Source organism: Talaromyces amestolkiae (assembly GCF_001896365.1).
Source record: "Talaromyces amestolkiae strain CIB chromosome Unknown scaffold12.1, whole genome shotgun sequence".
Classification (NCBI taxonomy): domain Eukaryota; kingdom Fungi; phylum Ascomycota; class Eurotiomycetes; order Eurotiales; family Trichocomaceae; genus Talaromyces; species Talaromyces amestolkiae.
Window position 1 is genome coordinate 1,049,335 of NW_024468048.1, and position 15,672 is coordinate 1,065,006.

At 47.2% G+C, this 15,672-nt stretch overlaps 9 protein-coding genes across 9 annotated transcripts; 4 read left to right on the top strand and 5 right to left on the bottom strand.

Annotated features, from left to right (window-relative positions):
- Positions 1–720: 720 nt before the first annotated feature.
- Positions 721–1,654, bottom strand: BHQ10_006664 (uncharacterized protein; the record flags this gene model as incomplete). The annotated part of the gene is made up of 2 exons (XM_040879275.1): positions 721–1,062; positions 1,442–1,654. 2 exons carry the CDS (start codon positions 1,652–1,654, stop codon positions 721–723), a joined length of 555 nt encoding a protein of 184 aa, XP_040735168.1.
- Positions 1,655–2,095: 441 nt separating this feature from the next.
- BHQ10_006665 (uncharacterized protein) lies at positions 2,096–3,039 on the bottom strand (the record flags this gene model as incomplete). Its single annotated transcript, XM_040879276.1, has 3 exons — positions 2,096–2,669; positions 2,729–2,853; positions 2,905–3,039. 3 exons carry the CDS (start codon positions 3,037–3,039, stop codon positions 2,096–2,098), a joined length of 834 nt encoding a protein of 277 aa, XP_040735169.1.
- Positions 3,040–3,281: 242 nt separating this feature from the next.
- On the top strand, positions 3,282–4,222 carry BHQ10_006666 (uncharacterized protein; the record flags this gene model as incomplete). Its single annotated transcript, XM_040879277.1, has 3 exons — positions 3,282–3,557; positions 3,613–3,832; positions 3,882–4,222. 3 exons carry the CDS (start codon positions 3,282–3,284, stop codon positions 4,220–4,222), a joined length of 837 nt encoding a protein of 278 aa, XP_040735170.1.
- A 247-nt stretch (positions 4,223–4,469) lies between these two features.
- On the bottom strand, positions 4,470–4,889 carry BHQ10_006667 (uncharacterized protein; the record flags this gene model as incomplete). The annotated part of the gene is made up of 1 exon (XM_040879278.1): positions 4,470–4,889. The coding sequence occupies one exon, from the start codon at positions 4,887–4,889 to the stop codon at positions 4,470–4,472; it is 420 nt and encodes a 139-aa protein (XP_040735171.1).
- A 1,528-nt stretch (positions 4,890–6,417) lies between these two features.
- Positions 6,418–7,252, top strand: BHQ10_006668 (uncharacterized protein; the record flags this gene model as incomplete). Its single annotated transcript, XM_040879279.1, has 2 exons — positions 6,418–6,828; positions 6,896–7,252. The coding sequence occupies 2 exons, from the start codon at positions 6,418–6,420 to the stop codon at positions 7,250–7,252; spliced, it is 768 nt and encodes a 255-aa protein (XP_040735172.1).
- A 195-nt stretch (positions 7,253–7,447) lies between these two features.
- BHQ10_006669 (uncharacterized protein) lies at positions 7,448–8,982 on the bottom strand (the record flags this gene model as incomplete). The annotated part of the gene is made up of 4 exons (XM_040879280.1): positions 7,448–7,615; positions 7,676–8,356; positions 8,413–8,425; positions 8,480–8,982. 4 exons carry the CDS (start codon positions 8,980–8,982, stop codon positions 7,448–7,450), a joined length of 1,365 nt encoding a protein of 454 aa, XP_040735173.1.
- A 1,818-nt stretch (positions 8,983–10,800) lies between these two features.
- On the top strand, positions 10,801–12,935 carry BHQ10_006670 (uncharacterized protein; the record flags this gene model as incomplete). Its single annotated transcript, XM_040879282.1, has 2 exons — positions 10,801–10,820; positions 10,880–12,935. 2 exons carry the CDS (start codon positions 10,801–10,803, stop codon positions 12,933–12,935), a joined length of 2,076 nt encoding a protein of 691 aa, XP_040735174.1.
- Positions 12,936–13,273: 338 nt separating this feature from the next.
- BHQ10_006671 (uncharacterized protein) lies at positions 13,274–14,005 on the top strand (the record flags this gene model as incomplete). Its single annotated transcript, XM_040879283.1, has 2 exons — positions 13,274–13,870; positions 13,949–14,005. 2 exons carry the CDS (start codon positions 13,274–13,276, stop codon positions 14,003–14,005), a joined length of 654 nt encoding a protein of 217 aa, XP_040735175.1.
- A 75-nt stretch (positions 14,006–14,080) lies between these two features.
- Positions 14,081–15,299, bottom strand: BHQ10_006672 (uncharacterized protein; the record flags this gene model as incomplete). The annotated part of the gene is made up of 4 exons (XM_040879284.1): positions 14,081–14,596; positions 14,642–14,737; positions 14,789–15,060; positions 15,116–15,299. The coding sequence occupies 4 exons, from the start codon at positions 15,297–15,299 to the stop codon at positions 14,081–14,083; spliced, it is 1,068 nt and encodes a 355-aa protein (XP_040735176.1).
- Positions 15,300–15,672: the final 373 nt, after the last annotated feature.

The following is a 15,672-nucleotide window of genomic DNA, read 5'->3' on the forward strand; positions in this document are numbered from 1 at the left end:
CCTGACCGTTACGTCTGTCAACCATCTTTATTTCAGCTGTCAAACCATCCGATTGGGTGCTATGTGCCTTGGTGTACATGTTCTCTCCGTTTAGGTAGGTACCATTTCCACCATTCACTCCCCTTCTCTATTGCCCCTAATCACTAGAACGGAAATTTGTTTTATTGCCTAATTGCCTATCACTTATTGCTACTGCCTATATACATCTCTTCTCCTAACTGGCCCAGATAGGACTCCAACTGGTTCTGTGACAACAATCATCAACATCACAGCCACGCCCTGTTCAACCAACAAAACCCTATTGGATTGCCCATCTCGCATTGCCACAACGAAGCTTACTTATACCAACCTGATCAACTCAAACAAGCATTATCCACGTTCGACCATTAACTGTCTAGATTTGAACTAATCAAGACTTTTTTGTTTTTTGTTTTTTTCTGCCCTTTTGACGATACGACACGACACGACATAACCACGCACCGGGTACATCCACATAAAACACAACATCTCATCTACTCTAACATTTTCTTTCCCCTTCTATTTTTATTACTCAACACCCCGAAAAGACACACTTATGATCCTCATACATCCACCAGCGATACATCCCATATCCCCCGCCAAAGTGGATATCTCACTGTTACTCAAACCTGACGATGAAGAAGAAAACCCGCTTCCACATCAGCAACAGCACCAGCAGCAACAACAACATCAACAAACATATCAGCAGCAAATAACAAATCGCCCGCCGTCATCGTCTTCTTCAGCAGCTTCATCGAGGAGAGCTTCCATGTTAGCTTCAGGGGCACCGACGCCAAGGGGACCACCGGGACCAGCGTCAGCAATGATACCAACGGCAACAGCAACAGCAAATCCAACGACTATACTAGGCTCAACCCCGACAGGGACAAAACGGCATTCATCGTCTTCACTGGGGAATGAGCCCCCGGCAAAGAAACAGTCTAAATGGTCGTCCGATGAGGATGCCTTGATCATCGAGTTGCGCGGCAGAGGCATGAAGTGGGAGGATATCAGCAAGAAATTACCCGGTCGAAGCGCCATTAGCTGTCGGTTGCATTATCAGAATTACCTCGAGAGGAGAAGTGAGTGGGATGAGGATCGCAAGAATAAGTTGGCTAGATTGTATGAGAGGTGAGTATACTAACAATTTAAAGCGGGTATCTGTAGACTAATGAGTATAGATTCAAAGCCGAAATGTGGGCAAAAGTGGCAGAGGAAATGGCCATTCCGTGGCGAGCAGCGGAAGCTATGCATTGGCAACTGGGGGAACAAGAAATGGCTCGTCGCGCCGGGGTTGTCCCTTTTTCGCTATCCAGTGGTTCCGCGATCGAGCCACCCCCGAAAATACGTCGCAACACAACGGTCATGCCTCGACTTCGAAGACAATCAATGTCTGTCGCCAGTGTTTCGCAACGTTCCGTACCGCCGCCACCACCTCATCCGCTGGCGATGCCCCAAGGAATGCCTCCAGGAATGCCTCCAGGAATGCCTCCAGGAATGTCACTTCAGGGACTTGCGCCGCAACTACTACCCCCAGCGCATCACGTTCCACCTCCACCACCAGTGCACCACCCTCCTCCGTCGCTACCTCCGCCTCTCCCTCAGGGTCAGTCTCAGGGACAGCCGCAGCTTCCATCGGTCGAAGAATTGACAGCTGGGGTTCCAGCATACAGCTCCCCACATACACAACCCATCATGAATCCGTATCACCAAGGTGCTCGGCAACCACAGCAGCAACCACCGCCGCCGCTGACTCTTCCCCATCCTCAATCAGACATTCCGGGCTTGTCACCAACGATGATCCCTCGAACGCGACCATGAGCCAGTTGATCTTTTCATAAACCATTCATCGTGTATATACAGTTCTTGATTTGTTTGCATAGCGTCTGAAGGCAACGAGAAATGGGAGGCAGAATGATCCGTACATTAGCGACTAATTTTGGGAATCGGGTGGATATTTGTTTCTTTTGAGTTTATGATCACGCGCTTTGGAGATATGACAATGATACCACTCTTGCAGGCGACTTCGTTCAGGTTGAATAGGTCTGTGTCCGCATATTGGCGAGAAAAGCGAGAATCAGCTGCCACCAGCTTGTTGATTTGTCGGAGAGGGAGCTGCTCTCGAAGCAATCGCCCACCAATTGTCCTTCTCATATCCAGATTCGATGACAACACCACCTGCGGCACGGATATTTCTTTCGAGCTCGTTTTCCTCATATAGATGATAAAATCGGTGGAATACTTTGTCCTGTTCTGGTGGCTTGTTTTGGTCTTTCGATTCTTCTTGTCCATATTTATTCTTCATAGCAACAGCCGGCTTGTTGCGCAAAACCCAAGGAACCATCACATCCTGTTCATGACCTTTGTCCCAGCCTCTGCGACTGGCTTTTTGTTCTAAAGCCCACACGTAGATTAGCGCTTTTCCGCCAGTGTTGGCTTTGTGGTCGGTGTCATTGTCTGTTGCTGGTATTAATGTCTGCAGAATAGCCGAAACAGCTTGTATCCGTCGCTCTGGCGTCGACAGGTGATGTACCACTGCGATTGATATAGCAAAGTCAAAGTAGGACTCGGGATGAGGCAGGCTGAGAATGTCTGCGACGACAGTGGAATGCGGTTGGTGTCGCGTCGCGATTTGGACAAGCGCATCGGATCTGTTGTCACCATACGTTAGGAATAAATAGCTTGGGTAGTAGCTAATTGTGTAGAATACCTGTCAGACGCAATGATGAAGACGTTTTGATTGACTTTCAAGTACTTTCCATTACCGCAGCCGATATCAAGGCCAATCGAGCCTGGCTTTTGCTCGAGAAGGAACCGTTCGACGATTGGCCATGGCTAAGTCGTTAGACGGGATGTAGAGAGTCTATCAAGTCAGTGTAGGCATACCTTGTATCTCGTCTCGGAAAAGTGGCTGGCAATCTGCTGATACACCTCATGTACATGCTTGGACTCGTAGTCTTCGGCATCTGGTTTCACGTCGGCTGTGTCATGGCTGACTTGCGATTCACCTGTCGTAGCCATTGTTGAGAAGTGGCAGAGAGTGCAGCGAGGTAGAAGATGTAGATCGAAGAAAAAAAAAGACTGACAACGGAGGATGGAACTGATACGACGCAACCCCACATGCTCCCTCCCCGCACCACCAAATACTTGGTTCAGGGGATCTTTTTCTTCCAACTGCTTTTATTTCTCGTTCTACCTGTCATACGGATATCTCTTATATCGATTGATCTACGTACCTCACATGATAACACAAGAACGAAAAAATGTCCTTCCAAGCAACCCCTGCGGACGTGTCCGTCATCATCTCAACAGCATCAGCAACACAATCCTCGTCGAATGAACCATCGCTAGCTACAGAGCGACGTATCACACCGTCATGGAGCATATCTCAACTCAAGGGAAAGCTGGAGACTATGACCGGTGTTCCGCCCGGTAGTCAACGACTGTTATTCAAGTCTCCAGGACGACCGGATCAGTGGATTGAAGGGGAAGACAGATTGATTGGCGAGTGGGGATTGGTGAGGGGATGTGAAATTGAGGTTTGTTTTCTGAGCAGAGACTTGCGATGGCCAGGGGTCAACTAACTTATGATAGGTCCATGATACACGCCCAGTCGCAGCAAGACTCAATTTTACGGATTTGTCATCTGTCGAGAAATATGAAATMCCCGCCGAGAAATACGAATCCTTGAATAATTCGGTGCTTGCTTGGAAGAAGTCTCAAAAGCTAGGCAGATTCGATCCGAACGCGCAATCGCCGGAGGACCTCTTGCATCAGCAGGTAGCAAAGGATATTGAAGCAATTGAGAAGAAAGGTATGTCTCATGCAGTCCTACAGAGCGGCACTATGTTCTAACGGCACAGATATAAAACTCCTTGCTCGAGCAATCATTCTCCCCTCTTCACCACCACATATCCGTCGCGGTACCATTCGATACATCGGCCCAGTTGCTGAAATCCCATTTGCTCCGCTCAAAGACAAGAAATTCACAACCGAGGATGGTCACCCTCTTGAACCGTTTTGGGTTGGCATTGAGCTGGATGAGCCCACGGGCAAAAATGATGGAAGCATAGCTGGGAAGAGATATTTCGAATGTGCGGGTAATAACAGAGGGGTCTTTGTGAAGCCGGAGAAGGTGGAAGTAGGTGATTTTCCGCCGTTGGATTTGGATCTGGAGTTGGACGATGATATGGAGGAGATTTAATATTGGTATGTTAAGAAACAATTGCCGATTTATCAGTCTAATGTTCTACAGGCTGCGCCGTACATAATTTAGAAGAATCTGATGATAATAAATTGCACAAGATAACATTCGAAGCAAATCGTTATATTTGGGAATCAACATATTGTACAGGGTCGACCGTCACATCATAACACCAAGATATCGCCAGAACGAGCCCAAAAAAGGAAATGGTATCACAAAAAAAAGCATTTCCAACAGACGCATCCGATTACTCAACACTCTCAGTCTGATAAATCGTCACAATAAAGTTGGACACTGTATCCTCCACCGTCGCATTGGCCAACGCCTGCGCCCACCCTTCCTTGTTGACCGTGTCATATGTATGCATAACATCCACCTCCCAGAACGGGCTTGTCTTGGGCACAATCTTTGCCGAGACAGAGGAATCGCCGCACGATTGCCAGTCGGATGTGTAGTCGTTGCCTTCGCAGGTTGTGTTAAAGCCTGGATTGTAAGGGCCGGCGGCGCGGGTTACGGCGAATTTGTAGACGCATGCGGCAGGAGAGCAGCCGACACTGAAGCCCGAGACAGGCCAGCTGTCCGTCACTGTGTCTGTGGTTCTTTTGGTGATAGGGCTTGCTGTGGTGAGGGTGACCAGAGCCATAAGGGCGGTGGATTTGAATTGCATGTTTTTGATTTATTGTGTCTAATGCAGCGACAGTTGGGTGAACCAATTGGATATGTTCGAGAATTGATTGATGTAATGGGAGTATTGAGTTATTGAAGTTGAAGATTGAAGGTTATCGGGCAGAATGCATAATGAGTTAAAGCAAAAGAGGAACAGACAATGATCAACATATTTAAATTAAACTGCATCATTGCTTTTTATGTACTACGTACGTACTCCGTAGTAGGAAGTATGATATGATTATACTGGCATAAACATACGGCATAAACATAACTGAGTCAATCCCAGTCGTCTAGCTATCATTCCAGTAATGATCCGTCGGGTATACTGAGACATACCTCGCTGCATTCCACATCATTGGACATGGTCCTCCCCGTAAGGCTCGGATGAAAAAGGAACAACACAAACACGTTGAATTCTGATTCACCTATTCTTGGCTTTCTTACTGCAGATAGTTAGGCGACGTCAGATTGTACTTGAGTCCAGGCCAATAGGATCGGTGCAAGGGAAGATCGGCTTTGTAGATCTTAGGGCACTACCCAAGCATAGCCACTCAATTGGGCTGCTAGCTGCCGGAGTAAAAGATCGTTGTGCATAGCATATGATATGATGTAATGGCCTTTTTTGGCTATTTGTTTTCAATGGTGTCTTGTACGAGAGAACACATGGTTATCCCTGCGAATACAGCTGCTGGGGCTGAGTTGCGCCATTGGCATCAGGCCCGATTTATCGTTTTTATGTCGTATGATCAGAACTCGGCTAAAGTACACGCAACGTAACAATCCTTTGATGTTCTTATGGTATTCTGTTAAAAGGTTGTTTTTGATGGCATACAGAGCTGTTAGGGCTGATTAGTATGCTTGGAAATGTGTAAAGAGTATGATGGAAACATCAAGACCTATAAGATTGTTTGTAGAATTATTTGCTACTGGTACCAGCTATAGCCACGATTCTCTATAAGGATTTCCAACAGCAAAGCCATTTTAGTAAATATCTTGGCCATTGTATGGCCTATAAGTAGCTGGTAAGAGCGAACCTTAACATCTAGCCCTAATAATTGGGACAACTCGAAGCCGGCGCTCAATTATCGCCCTTCTCCATTTATCTTCCTCGCTTCAAACTAATATGGATATGTGACTATGCAAGCTGCACGAACTGGTCGAGACACTGAAAAGTGTCAACACAAATTACACAGCTTATCCAAATGGTTACATACTTCTATTTTCAGCCTTCTGACATTGCAGCGCTTTCGTGCAMAAGCCGATGTCAATCCCGCATCTATCTAATTCAGATGATTGGATGCGCAGTGTGAATTTTCAAATTACCAATTATGGAAAAAAAGAACTCGTATATAGAGGTTGGGGATGTTCGCATTATGTTGTCACCATGTAATGTTGGTTTGGCTGGCGGGGCATACATGTACCAACAACCAACATAAAAAAATCCGGATACATCTGTTCGTGACTCATTATTTCCTTCTTCACTCAGCGTAAAACGTAAGGTTCTCCCTGTCCACTGTCTATAGACCATGTCCAAACCAACTATCGTTTTCCTGCCAGGAGCCTGGCTACCTCAGCCTACTTATGCCTCTTACCTTCAAGCGTTGGAGCAAGCAGGATACCCCGTTTGCTATATCTCGTATCCCTCCTGCGATTCCGCGAGCGCCGATTGCCAAAAGGATGCTACAACTATCCGCGAGAAAGCTATCAAGCCACTAATCGAGAACCAAGGCAAAGACATCGTTGTGCTAATGCACTCGTATGCTTCTTTGCCAAGCGCATCGGCAGTAAGGGGCTATTCCAAGACGGACCGCGAACGAAACGGTCAAAAAGGAGGTATATTGGCATTGGTCTGTATTGGTGCATTTCTAGTGCCGGAGGGCCTGAGCTGTGCTGGTTTGCAAGGAGGAAAGCTTCCGGATTGGATTCTGCTTAATCAGGTGGGTTGTAGATGTAACATCTCTCCGCGTTAAGTCCTTCGATAACTAAGAATTTCAATGGCCGCAGCCCGAAAAAGGTCTAAATGTTCCAGACAATGCAATTGAAATATTTGCTGCAGATGTTGAGCCAGCCCTCGCAGAGCAAATGGCCGCACAATTGAAACCACATTCAAACTTGGCGTTCATGTCGGAGCAGCCCTCCTCGGCTTGGACTGAATCGGCCTTTGACGGTCGCTGTGCATACATCGTCACTGGGGAGGGTCGAGCTGTTCCCAAGGCTGCTCAGTACCAAATGATAGAAGGAACTGGCAAGGAATGGATTGTGAAGGAAATTCCGAGTAGCAGTCATATGGCACCGTTCATGACTCTAACTGGCAATTGTGTCCAGTTGGTGAATGAGATTTTGAGCGAATGTAACATATAGTCCGAGAATGCTGGACTGGATATGCAGCCATACTCAGCTGCTATTGATGGCCTCTTTTGTGACTCAAAGAGAGGAATAAAAACATGTTCGCTCGACTTCTAGATTCTATACTACATATATACACTAATACAATGATAGCCGTAACTGGCTGCGCATATGCACTGGATGGTAAACTCAACGATATATCGCTGATGTTCAAATCCGCTGCATCAATCTCCGGTCAATTCCTAAACGTGCCATCAACATCAAGCTTGCTGAACCAAGAGCCATCGAGCCAGCGTAATAGATTGCAGGATGAAAAGCGTCAAATCCCCCTTTTACGCCTCCGCCAGCATTCAGTAAATATCCTGCAATGGGGGCCCCCTACAGAGAATGGTCAATAAACACAACTCTGTACCTTCCAGTACGTTGGTCTCAACTTACCAAGAGATAGCCACCGCCCCAGCCCGTAACCACCATACCCATAGCCACAGACACCCTTGCCGACCCAAACACGTTGCCCACAACGGTTGGCATGGTAGCGAAAAAGCCGCCATTAGCCATGCCGTTGACGATCACAAAGACGATGAGTGGCCCCAAGGAAGTAGAGACTGGCCAGAGCACCAACGCACTCAAGGCACTTAGCAACAAGGACGAAAACACTGTATTCAACGGTCCAATTCTGTCCGAGCTGAAACCACAAAGCAAACGGCCAATAGCTGATGAGAAGTTGAAGGCAGCTACCAGACCTGCACCTGCACTGGGGGTCATGTTTAGCGAGTTCGTGTAGAGAGGCAGAAAGAACGGGGGCACGAAAAGGGGAAACGTCGCAAGTGCGCCTCCTAGGAAGATAAGTATAAACCGGTAGTCACGGAACAGACGCCATTCAACGAAGGAGGTCGGTCGAACCGGTACGCGCTCTTTGATGAGATAGGCTGCTGGCAAGCCTGTGGCCAGCGTAATGAATCCGAGCACACGGAATGCCCACGCTACACCAAGAGCCTGCAGGAGACCGTTCGTCACGAAACTGGTAATGGCACCACCAAGCCCGCCCCCTGAGAAGACGATTCCGTTGGCGATTCCTCTTTTGGTCTTGAAATACTGAGCTGGTGTAACAGACACGACCTATTGATGTTTATTTAATAGGAATGATGCTTTCTTTTTGGTGAAGCTTGACTTACCATAAAGAGCAGGCTGACATGTTCAATTAGCTATGTTTTCTCTCATGCCCTGTATAGAGATACACACCTCGCTCCCAAGCCCATGACCAGCCCAATCGTCATGAACAGCCCAACCACATTCCCCGTCGTAAATCCAGCCATCACTTCACCGACTCCAAACAACGAGATACCAAGCATTCCGCTCAACCGCGTGCCTAATTTGCGCACCACTCGGGCATTGAGCACAGCCATGAACGAGATACAAGCAGTCGTAAGCGATCCCACAAAAGCCAGCGTCGAAGCTGAGCCGACTCCCTGTTCTACCAGCGCTGCTTGGAAAACGCCCCAACAATACGTTGTGCCGACGAACCAGAAGCAGAGCACTGCGCACGAAAAGATTACAACCCACCCATAGCCGCCATCAGGGACTTCGGAGTCTGCGGCGAGCGATGCTTGCATGACATCGTCATCTTCGCGACGTTCTGTGGAGTAATTACTACTGGTACTGTGGACAGCGGCAGCTGTCGTTCTGGCGACATTGTCCGGGTGCGATTCAAGCTCAATGGCGGTTGTGATAGTGGCCGTCGCCATTGCTATGACCAATATTACAATAACTAATCTGTCCGAGTCTGAATGATGAGATAGTGTCAATGGATATCGAGACGAAAATTAAAACGAGAGAAATAATTCTAAATGATTACTAATATCAAGTAGGTGTAGTTAGTTACTTAGCTGTTAGTGGTGAGAGAACCCGGCCCGGTACCCTAACCGGCCCACCTTATACTTATCATGATCGGAAAAACATCTAGATAATCATCTAGAAAACTAGAATACTTAATATCAGTACTTCATGGGTGCTACCTCATATGATCCAGGGCTAACGTGCACATGTGATCTTAGGGTTGGCGCAAGGTGGATCACACTCACATCTTGACCATTTATTTCTGGGAGGACACTGAGCAACATGGAGGTTTCATAGAGCTTTTGCTATCTACGATTTGACGTCATATCAACATGAAAGAGACTTATACGCATTGTTTGATATTTGAACAGCTCAGTTTCGACTAGAATGGTTCATTGTCAGAGCCGCCTTGTCTGTGTGCAGATTTCATGGCATTGCCGACACCTCACATCCAAAAATACCATGCGTGGTTGCTTGGAACAAAGCAAAGACTTTTTCGGATGGCACCAAGTGGGAAGAGGTGATGAAATGATCTTTGTTGTTGATTGTATCTGGGATGACAAGAAATAAAAGAAGTCAATGAAGGAAGGAGCTATGGCTGCCTCCTCCTTGTTTTATCTTCAACACTTGACCACCACTTCTTTTCCTCCATCTTGTTTCATCTTCAGATACGCCACAGACATGATGCTGCTTCTGAAAGAATGGACAGAACAACGCAACGCAACGCAAATGAAGTTCTTCAGTCTCGCCTGCAGGGGGGAAAGTACATATGTAACCTTTCTCGTCCTCAAAGGCGATGTCGAGACAGTTTCCTCAGACCTGTTGCAGTCCACATGCAGGAGATCAGATGGGAATAGTCTCGACACCTGGGAAGGATCACGCGTAAATGGCGGCTGAAGTATGTATTGACTTGCTGGATCATCAGGTATAGGCAAAGAGCTGATACAATCTCAGGAGAATCTGGATTTCCACTTGCGAAATCCCACAGATCCAGCAATATCAGTTGAACCATGGCCACTCGAAAACCGTCCAGGACTTAAGTGTTATCGAAATGCCATATTCATCTGGTTGTTTCATACACCCCTGCTGCTGAACTGGATCGACGACAACCATGAGAAGCATGATGGCGATCTTTGTCCACTCTGTGCACTGCGTGAGCTTGCCAGAAGATTCTGGGCCAGTGATCGAGATTACGATACGACATTTAACCAAGATGTGGATAAATTTTGGAAGCAGACTCACAATCCCGGATTGATTGATTTAAACCGACAGAATGATGCTGAAGAGTATTTGGACAGTCTACTAGGCTATATAATCAGTACTGGGTGGGTGTTTCGATTGATGCAGTCAGCGAGGTTTCCACGTACTAAGATCAAGTAGTGCCAACCAGTGGGCTCCGCTCATTCAGGTGCAAAAGCAATGCGTCAAGAAATGTAGGGAATGTTCATTTCACACTCAAGATTCAGCGCAAGATTTCGAGCAAGGTTTCTTCTTGCAAGGAACAATCTCCCGCAAAGACATTGAATMCCAGCCACTGTGTCATACTCTTCGCTTCATCAAGTCCGAGAAAGCGGCATGTAATAATGCTGGTTGCCCTTCGAAAAAGAGAAAACCAACAACCGACGGCGATCCGAGACCGGTGCATGATTTTTTCTACGGTCTTCGTGCTGCGCCGCCTATCCTTGTCATTCATTGCAAGCCATATCAATTTCTCGTGGAGTCAGCGAATGGAGAGATGGTGGGCCACGTGAGTGGAAAGGTTACAAGATTAGAGCATTCATTGGCAGTTTCAAGTTACCCTGATAGATCTTTGGATCCAAAAACCGTCAATTGGACCTTCTATCACTTGTATGGCGTCATTCTCCGTAAAGGAGACACCGGCTTTACAGGGCATTATGTGTGTGCGTTTGAGCAGCCGCAAACGGGGCGCTGGTTATACTTCAACGACTATATCTTCAAAGAGGATAGCGATGATTACGAGCCTCCAGAAGAAGGCTACGAGGTAAAAAACGACGGCACGCCATTCGAAGTCACTGTGCGATGCACCCGAAGAGGATTGGATGACAAGATTGAGGATATGCTAAAGCGTGATTGGCGGATTTTTATGGTGATGTACCGAAAGCTTTTTCAAGTGCCTGTTCAACTGCTGGCAAAAATTACATTTCCATCATCTGTAATTGCACTGCAAGACCAGCAGTCTCTTGAAGAGTCTGGGGAGCCAGAGCCAGAGCCAGAGACAGAGCCAGAAGAGTCTGCGGCTGCAGATGATCAAGAAGAGTATTTTACGCCAGAAGGAGAGAGTGTTGGAGATCAAGACCTATTCGGTTTCGCGTCTGACTCGGGACAGACACCAAGCGAGTCACAAGGAGCTGCAAACGATGAACAATCCCAGGGGATTCCAAGTGAGTTGGAGACACGAAATGCTCAAGCAGAGCAACCAATGCAAGCGGGACTGCCGGCGGAACAGAATGTTGAGGTTGAAGYAAATTCATTATTAGATATCTCTTCACCTTCAGAGCCCGGTCAAGCAGAGCAGCCGCTGCCGGCGGAACAGAATGTTGAGATTGAAGCAAATTCATTATTAGATATCTCTTCACCTTCAGAGCCCGGTCAAGCAGAGCAGCCGTTGCCGACAGATTTATCGACAGAAAAGGGTGTTGAAGCTGAAGCAAATCCGGATTCATCTACCTCTACAACTGCTGCTAGACAGACAGTAGGCGAAACACAAAGAATTACAGACAATGTATCCGAAAGAGATACGAGTGATTCGAAATTACAAACTGGTCAAGCACAGCAACCACTGCCGACAGATTTACCAACCGAACAGGCTGTTGAAGTTGAAACAAATTCATTATTAGATATTTCTTCACCTTCAGAAAACGGTCAAGCACGGCAGCCGTTACCGATAGAACTGCCAGTGGAACAGAATGCTGAGCTTGAATCAATTCCAGAATTAAATATCTCTTCACCTTCAGAAACTGGGAAAGCAGAGCAGCTGTTGCCGTCAGATCTACCGACCGAACAGGCTGTTAAAGTTGAATCAATTCCAGAATTAGATATCTCTTCACCTTCAGAAAACGGTCAAGCACAGCAGCCATTATCGACAGAACTGCCAGTGGAACAGAATGCTGAGCTTGAAGCTTTTTCATTATTAGATATCTCTTCACCTTCAGAGCCCGGTCAAGCAGAGCAGCCGTTGCCGTCAGATTTATCGACCGAACAAGCTGTTGAAGCTGAAGCACATCCGGAATTATCTACCACCAAACCTGATACTACGAACGCAGGAAACAGAGCACAGACTGAAAAGAGTACCCATAATCAACACCGGGTCAAAGATGAAAATGAGCAGACGACAAGTTTACAGTCAACATCTGAAATAGTCAGAACTGAGGTCGAGCCTTCCGTGCAACCCAGGAAAAAACAGGCAAAAGGCAAAGCTATAAAGAGAGCCCATGATAAGGCATTGGATGAAGAAGAAAAATTGACATCTGTCCCAGCATCTAAAAGAGCCAAGACTGAGGCTAAATCTTCCACGCAACCCAAGAGAAAGGCGACGAAAAGCAAAGGCACAAACAAGACCAAAAATGACGCTTCAGACGACCATGAGGATGAGAAGGCGGAAGAACCGGCGTCATCAACCAAAAGAGCCGAAACTGTCGTTGAGCCCTCTACAGGATACGGCGGTAGGGAGACAAGAAGCAGAGCCCGCGCAAAAAGGGGTCGTGACGAGATTCCAGATGTGGATAAAGTTGAAACTGAGCAGACTGCAACTTCTAAGCCGGCATCGAAAAGAGCTAAAACCACCAAGTCAGCCGCGCCTGGCAAGACACAAATGAAAAGCAAGGCTCGACGCAAGAAGTGAGTTGGAGAATGAAGTGGAACAGTTGGATTTGGAGTTGGGTATATGTGGACGTTTTTGAGTTTTGTAAGAGTTTGGTGCTGGACGCCTATGTCGATTTTAGTACATTTTTAATGTTTTTTATTGATGCTAGCTGTCGGATTGTCATGTATAATTGTGTATTTGGCTGTCGTGTAGTTGGTAGAAATAAATCATCCACCAACGGATAACCCTACGAAACTTCACCTCAGCAAGAGCCATGCACCACACAGCAAAGCATCACCACAATCCTTAAGTGCTCCCTGAGAGATACCAAGTCTCCTGAACTATTTGGCATAAAAATAACTCTTGATATAACAAACATGTCAATAAATACCATATTAACAACCCTCCTCGCCCAACTCTCCAAAATCTCTCCACCACCTGCTCCATCAGAGAACGACAACCTCAACCTCAACCTCAACCCCCAACATCATCACCAACATCAACAGCCTAGCAGAAATAATATATTCACCAACCTCTCCGCGAAAAATACAACTCAACTCAAAAACCTGCTATTAACGCTACACTGCCTCTTCCCTAATGAGCTGCTACTTGCGCTTGATATATTGGACAAAGGGTTCGTTACGCGATATACCCACCCGAATAATCGCGCCAATAATCTGAACCTCGGAGATGCGGATCAGGATACGTTGATATTCATCGTGCAGTCAACCTCCAACCATGACCGAGACTCCGGAGGAGTACGAAAGGCATATCACGTCCACCTCAAGACATGGAACTGCTCCTGTCCAGCGTTTGTGCTGAACTGTTTCCCGGCATCATTGTCCTCCTCAACACCAAAAGATGATGACGATGTGGAGGTTGATATTTTCAACGGCCAAAGCGAGGAGGAAGAAGCCTGGTTTGGAGGCACATTACGGAACCGCGAAGCGTCCTACGATGATCGGGCGGTGCCTGTTTGTAAACATATACTGGCTTGTATGCTGGTTGCTAAATGTCCGAATTTATTTGGGGGGAGGTGTTTAACGTATCAGGTTGATAGTGCGGATATTGATAGGGCGAATGAGGTCGCTGGGTGGTGTGCTGCATGATATATCGTTTCTGATTGTACGATGACGAGGAAACTGGTCTAGTATTATTCCTACGATACACAAGTAACAACAAAATTATGACCCCCTCTTCGAATTCTTCTCCTTGCTTGTGTCCTTTTCATCCTTTGCGTGCTCGCCGTTGGTCGCAGATGTAGATGCGCCGTCCTTCTTAGCTGCCGCTGTCGCTACTTCTTCTTCTTTCTTTCCTTCGAGTTCTTCCTGTTGCTGGCGATTCTGGATCTTGTTCTCGATCAGATCGTGGAATGCCGTGATGGCGCGAATCAAGCTGCTGAGGTAGATTGCCATCAGTTGATCGTTGGTCTTGACGCTCATGGCGCGAACAAGCTCGCTATTCTCGATATCGGATTCGGTGCCGTTCGCCTCGTTGGCGGATTTCGGGGTTGACAGGTTGGGGAGAAGGTTGAAGATGTCTTGGAGATTACCCAAGATGGCGTGGTTGATGGGGAGCTCGTGGTCGAGGACTTTTTGCAAGTATTGTCCGATATCTCGTAGGCGGAGGTGGAGGCCTTGTAAGGATTGGAGTTGTCCTGTTATTCTGTTGCTGAGCGTGCCGACTGCGACATCGCGGATCTATCACCATTAGCATGATCCTAGACAGTGGTGTGGTGAGCATACATCGCGCAAGAGATGTTCCACTCCGATTTCTTCGGCCTCCTCAGCCTCGATTATAGAAGGTGTATGCACGAATGTTTTCGACGTCGTAGTGCCGTCCTGTGTACAATTAGCATCGACCGGACTGCTGATGGGTATGCGATTACATACATCCTTGATTTCTTCCACCGCAAAGTATGCATCCGTTGGCACGCCAACTTCCTTTGGCTGAACATCGATAATCACAAGCAGCGGGTTGGGTGTGTATCGCTTGAATAACTCGTTGATCTCTAGATCGGCTGCACGCAGCTTCGGCCCGGAGTGGTACCATCCTATAAGCTTCTCCCGGGCGTTGATCTTCTTGAACATGTCGTTCATCGATTCGACAAAGTTGTGATCCAAAAACCAGACAGTGGGGTCTTTTTCGTCTTCCTCGAAGGGGACTACACAGACAAACGTTAGCGAATTGAAACGAAATCGATACGAGCTTGGTCATACCTGCAAAGCTGTTGGATACCCTCACGTTTGTGCCATCGTTCTGTCCCAACAACACCCCGACGACACGCTTCCGGGTTCCTTTGGCAGTTCGACCGTAGTGATCTGCTGCAGAGAGGAGAACGAGGGGTGCCACGGAGACTGTGCGAGTCACGATGGACAGAGTCTCTGCCGTGGTGGCCGGCATTGTGATGAGTGGGACGAGGATGTGCGGCGATGACGATAAATCTAGTGACAGACGCTGTTTGGATGATATAGCAGTTTCAGTAGAGCGATGCGGAGAGGTGTAAATGGAGCTGTAGGTAGTACAGAGTGGTGTAGAGAGATAGATGGATGATGAAAGAGGAAGCTACCTCTGCTAACTAAGCTAAGCTGTTTACTGCTAATTACGCTTGGTGCCTGAGGCAGCGACCTACTTCTCGCCGTGCGTTCATTTCACCATGATCTCTACTTTCTTGAGGTCCTACAATCAAGAAGAGTCTGCTCGAAATCCTACTCTTGAATTTCTGCGACAATCCTGTCTTTGCTTCAAGAATACATAATCAATACTTACCATATCA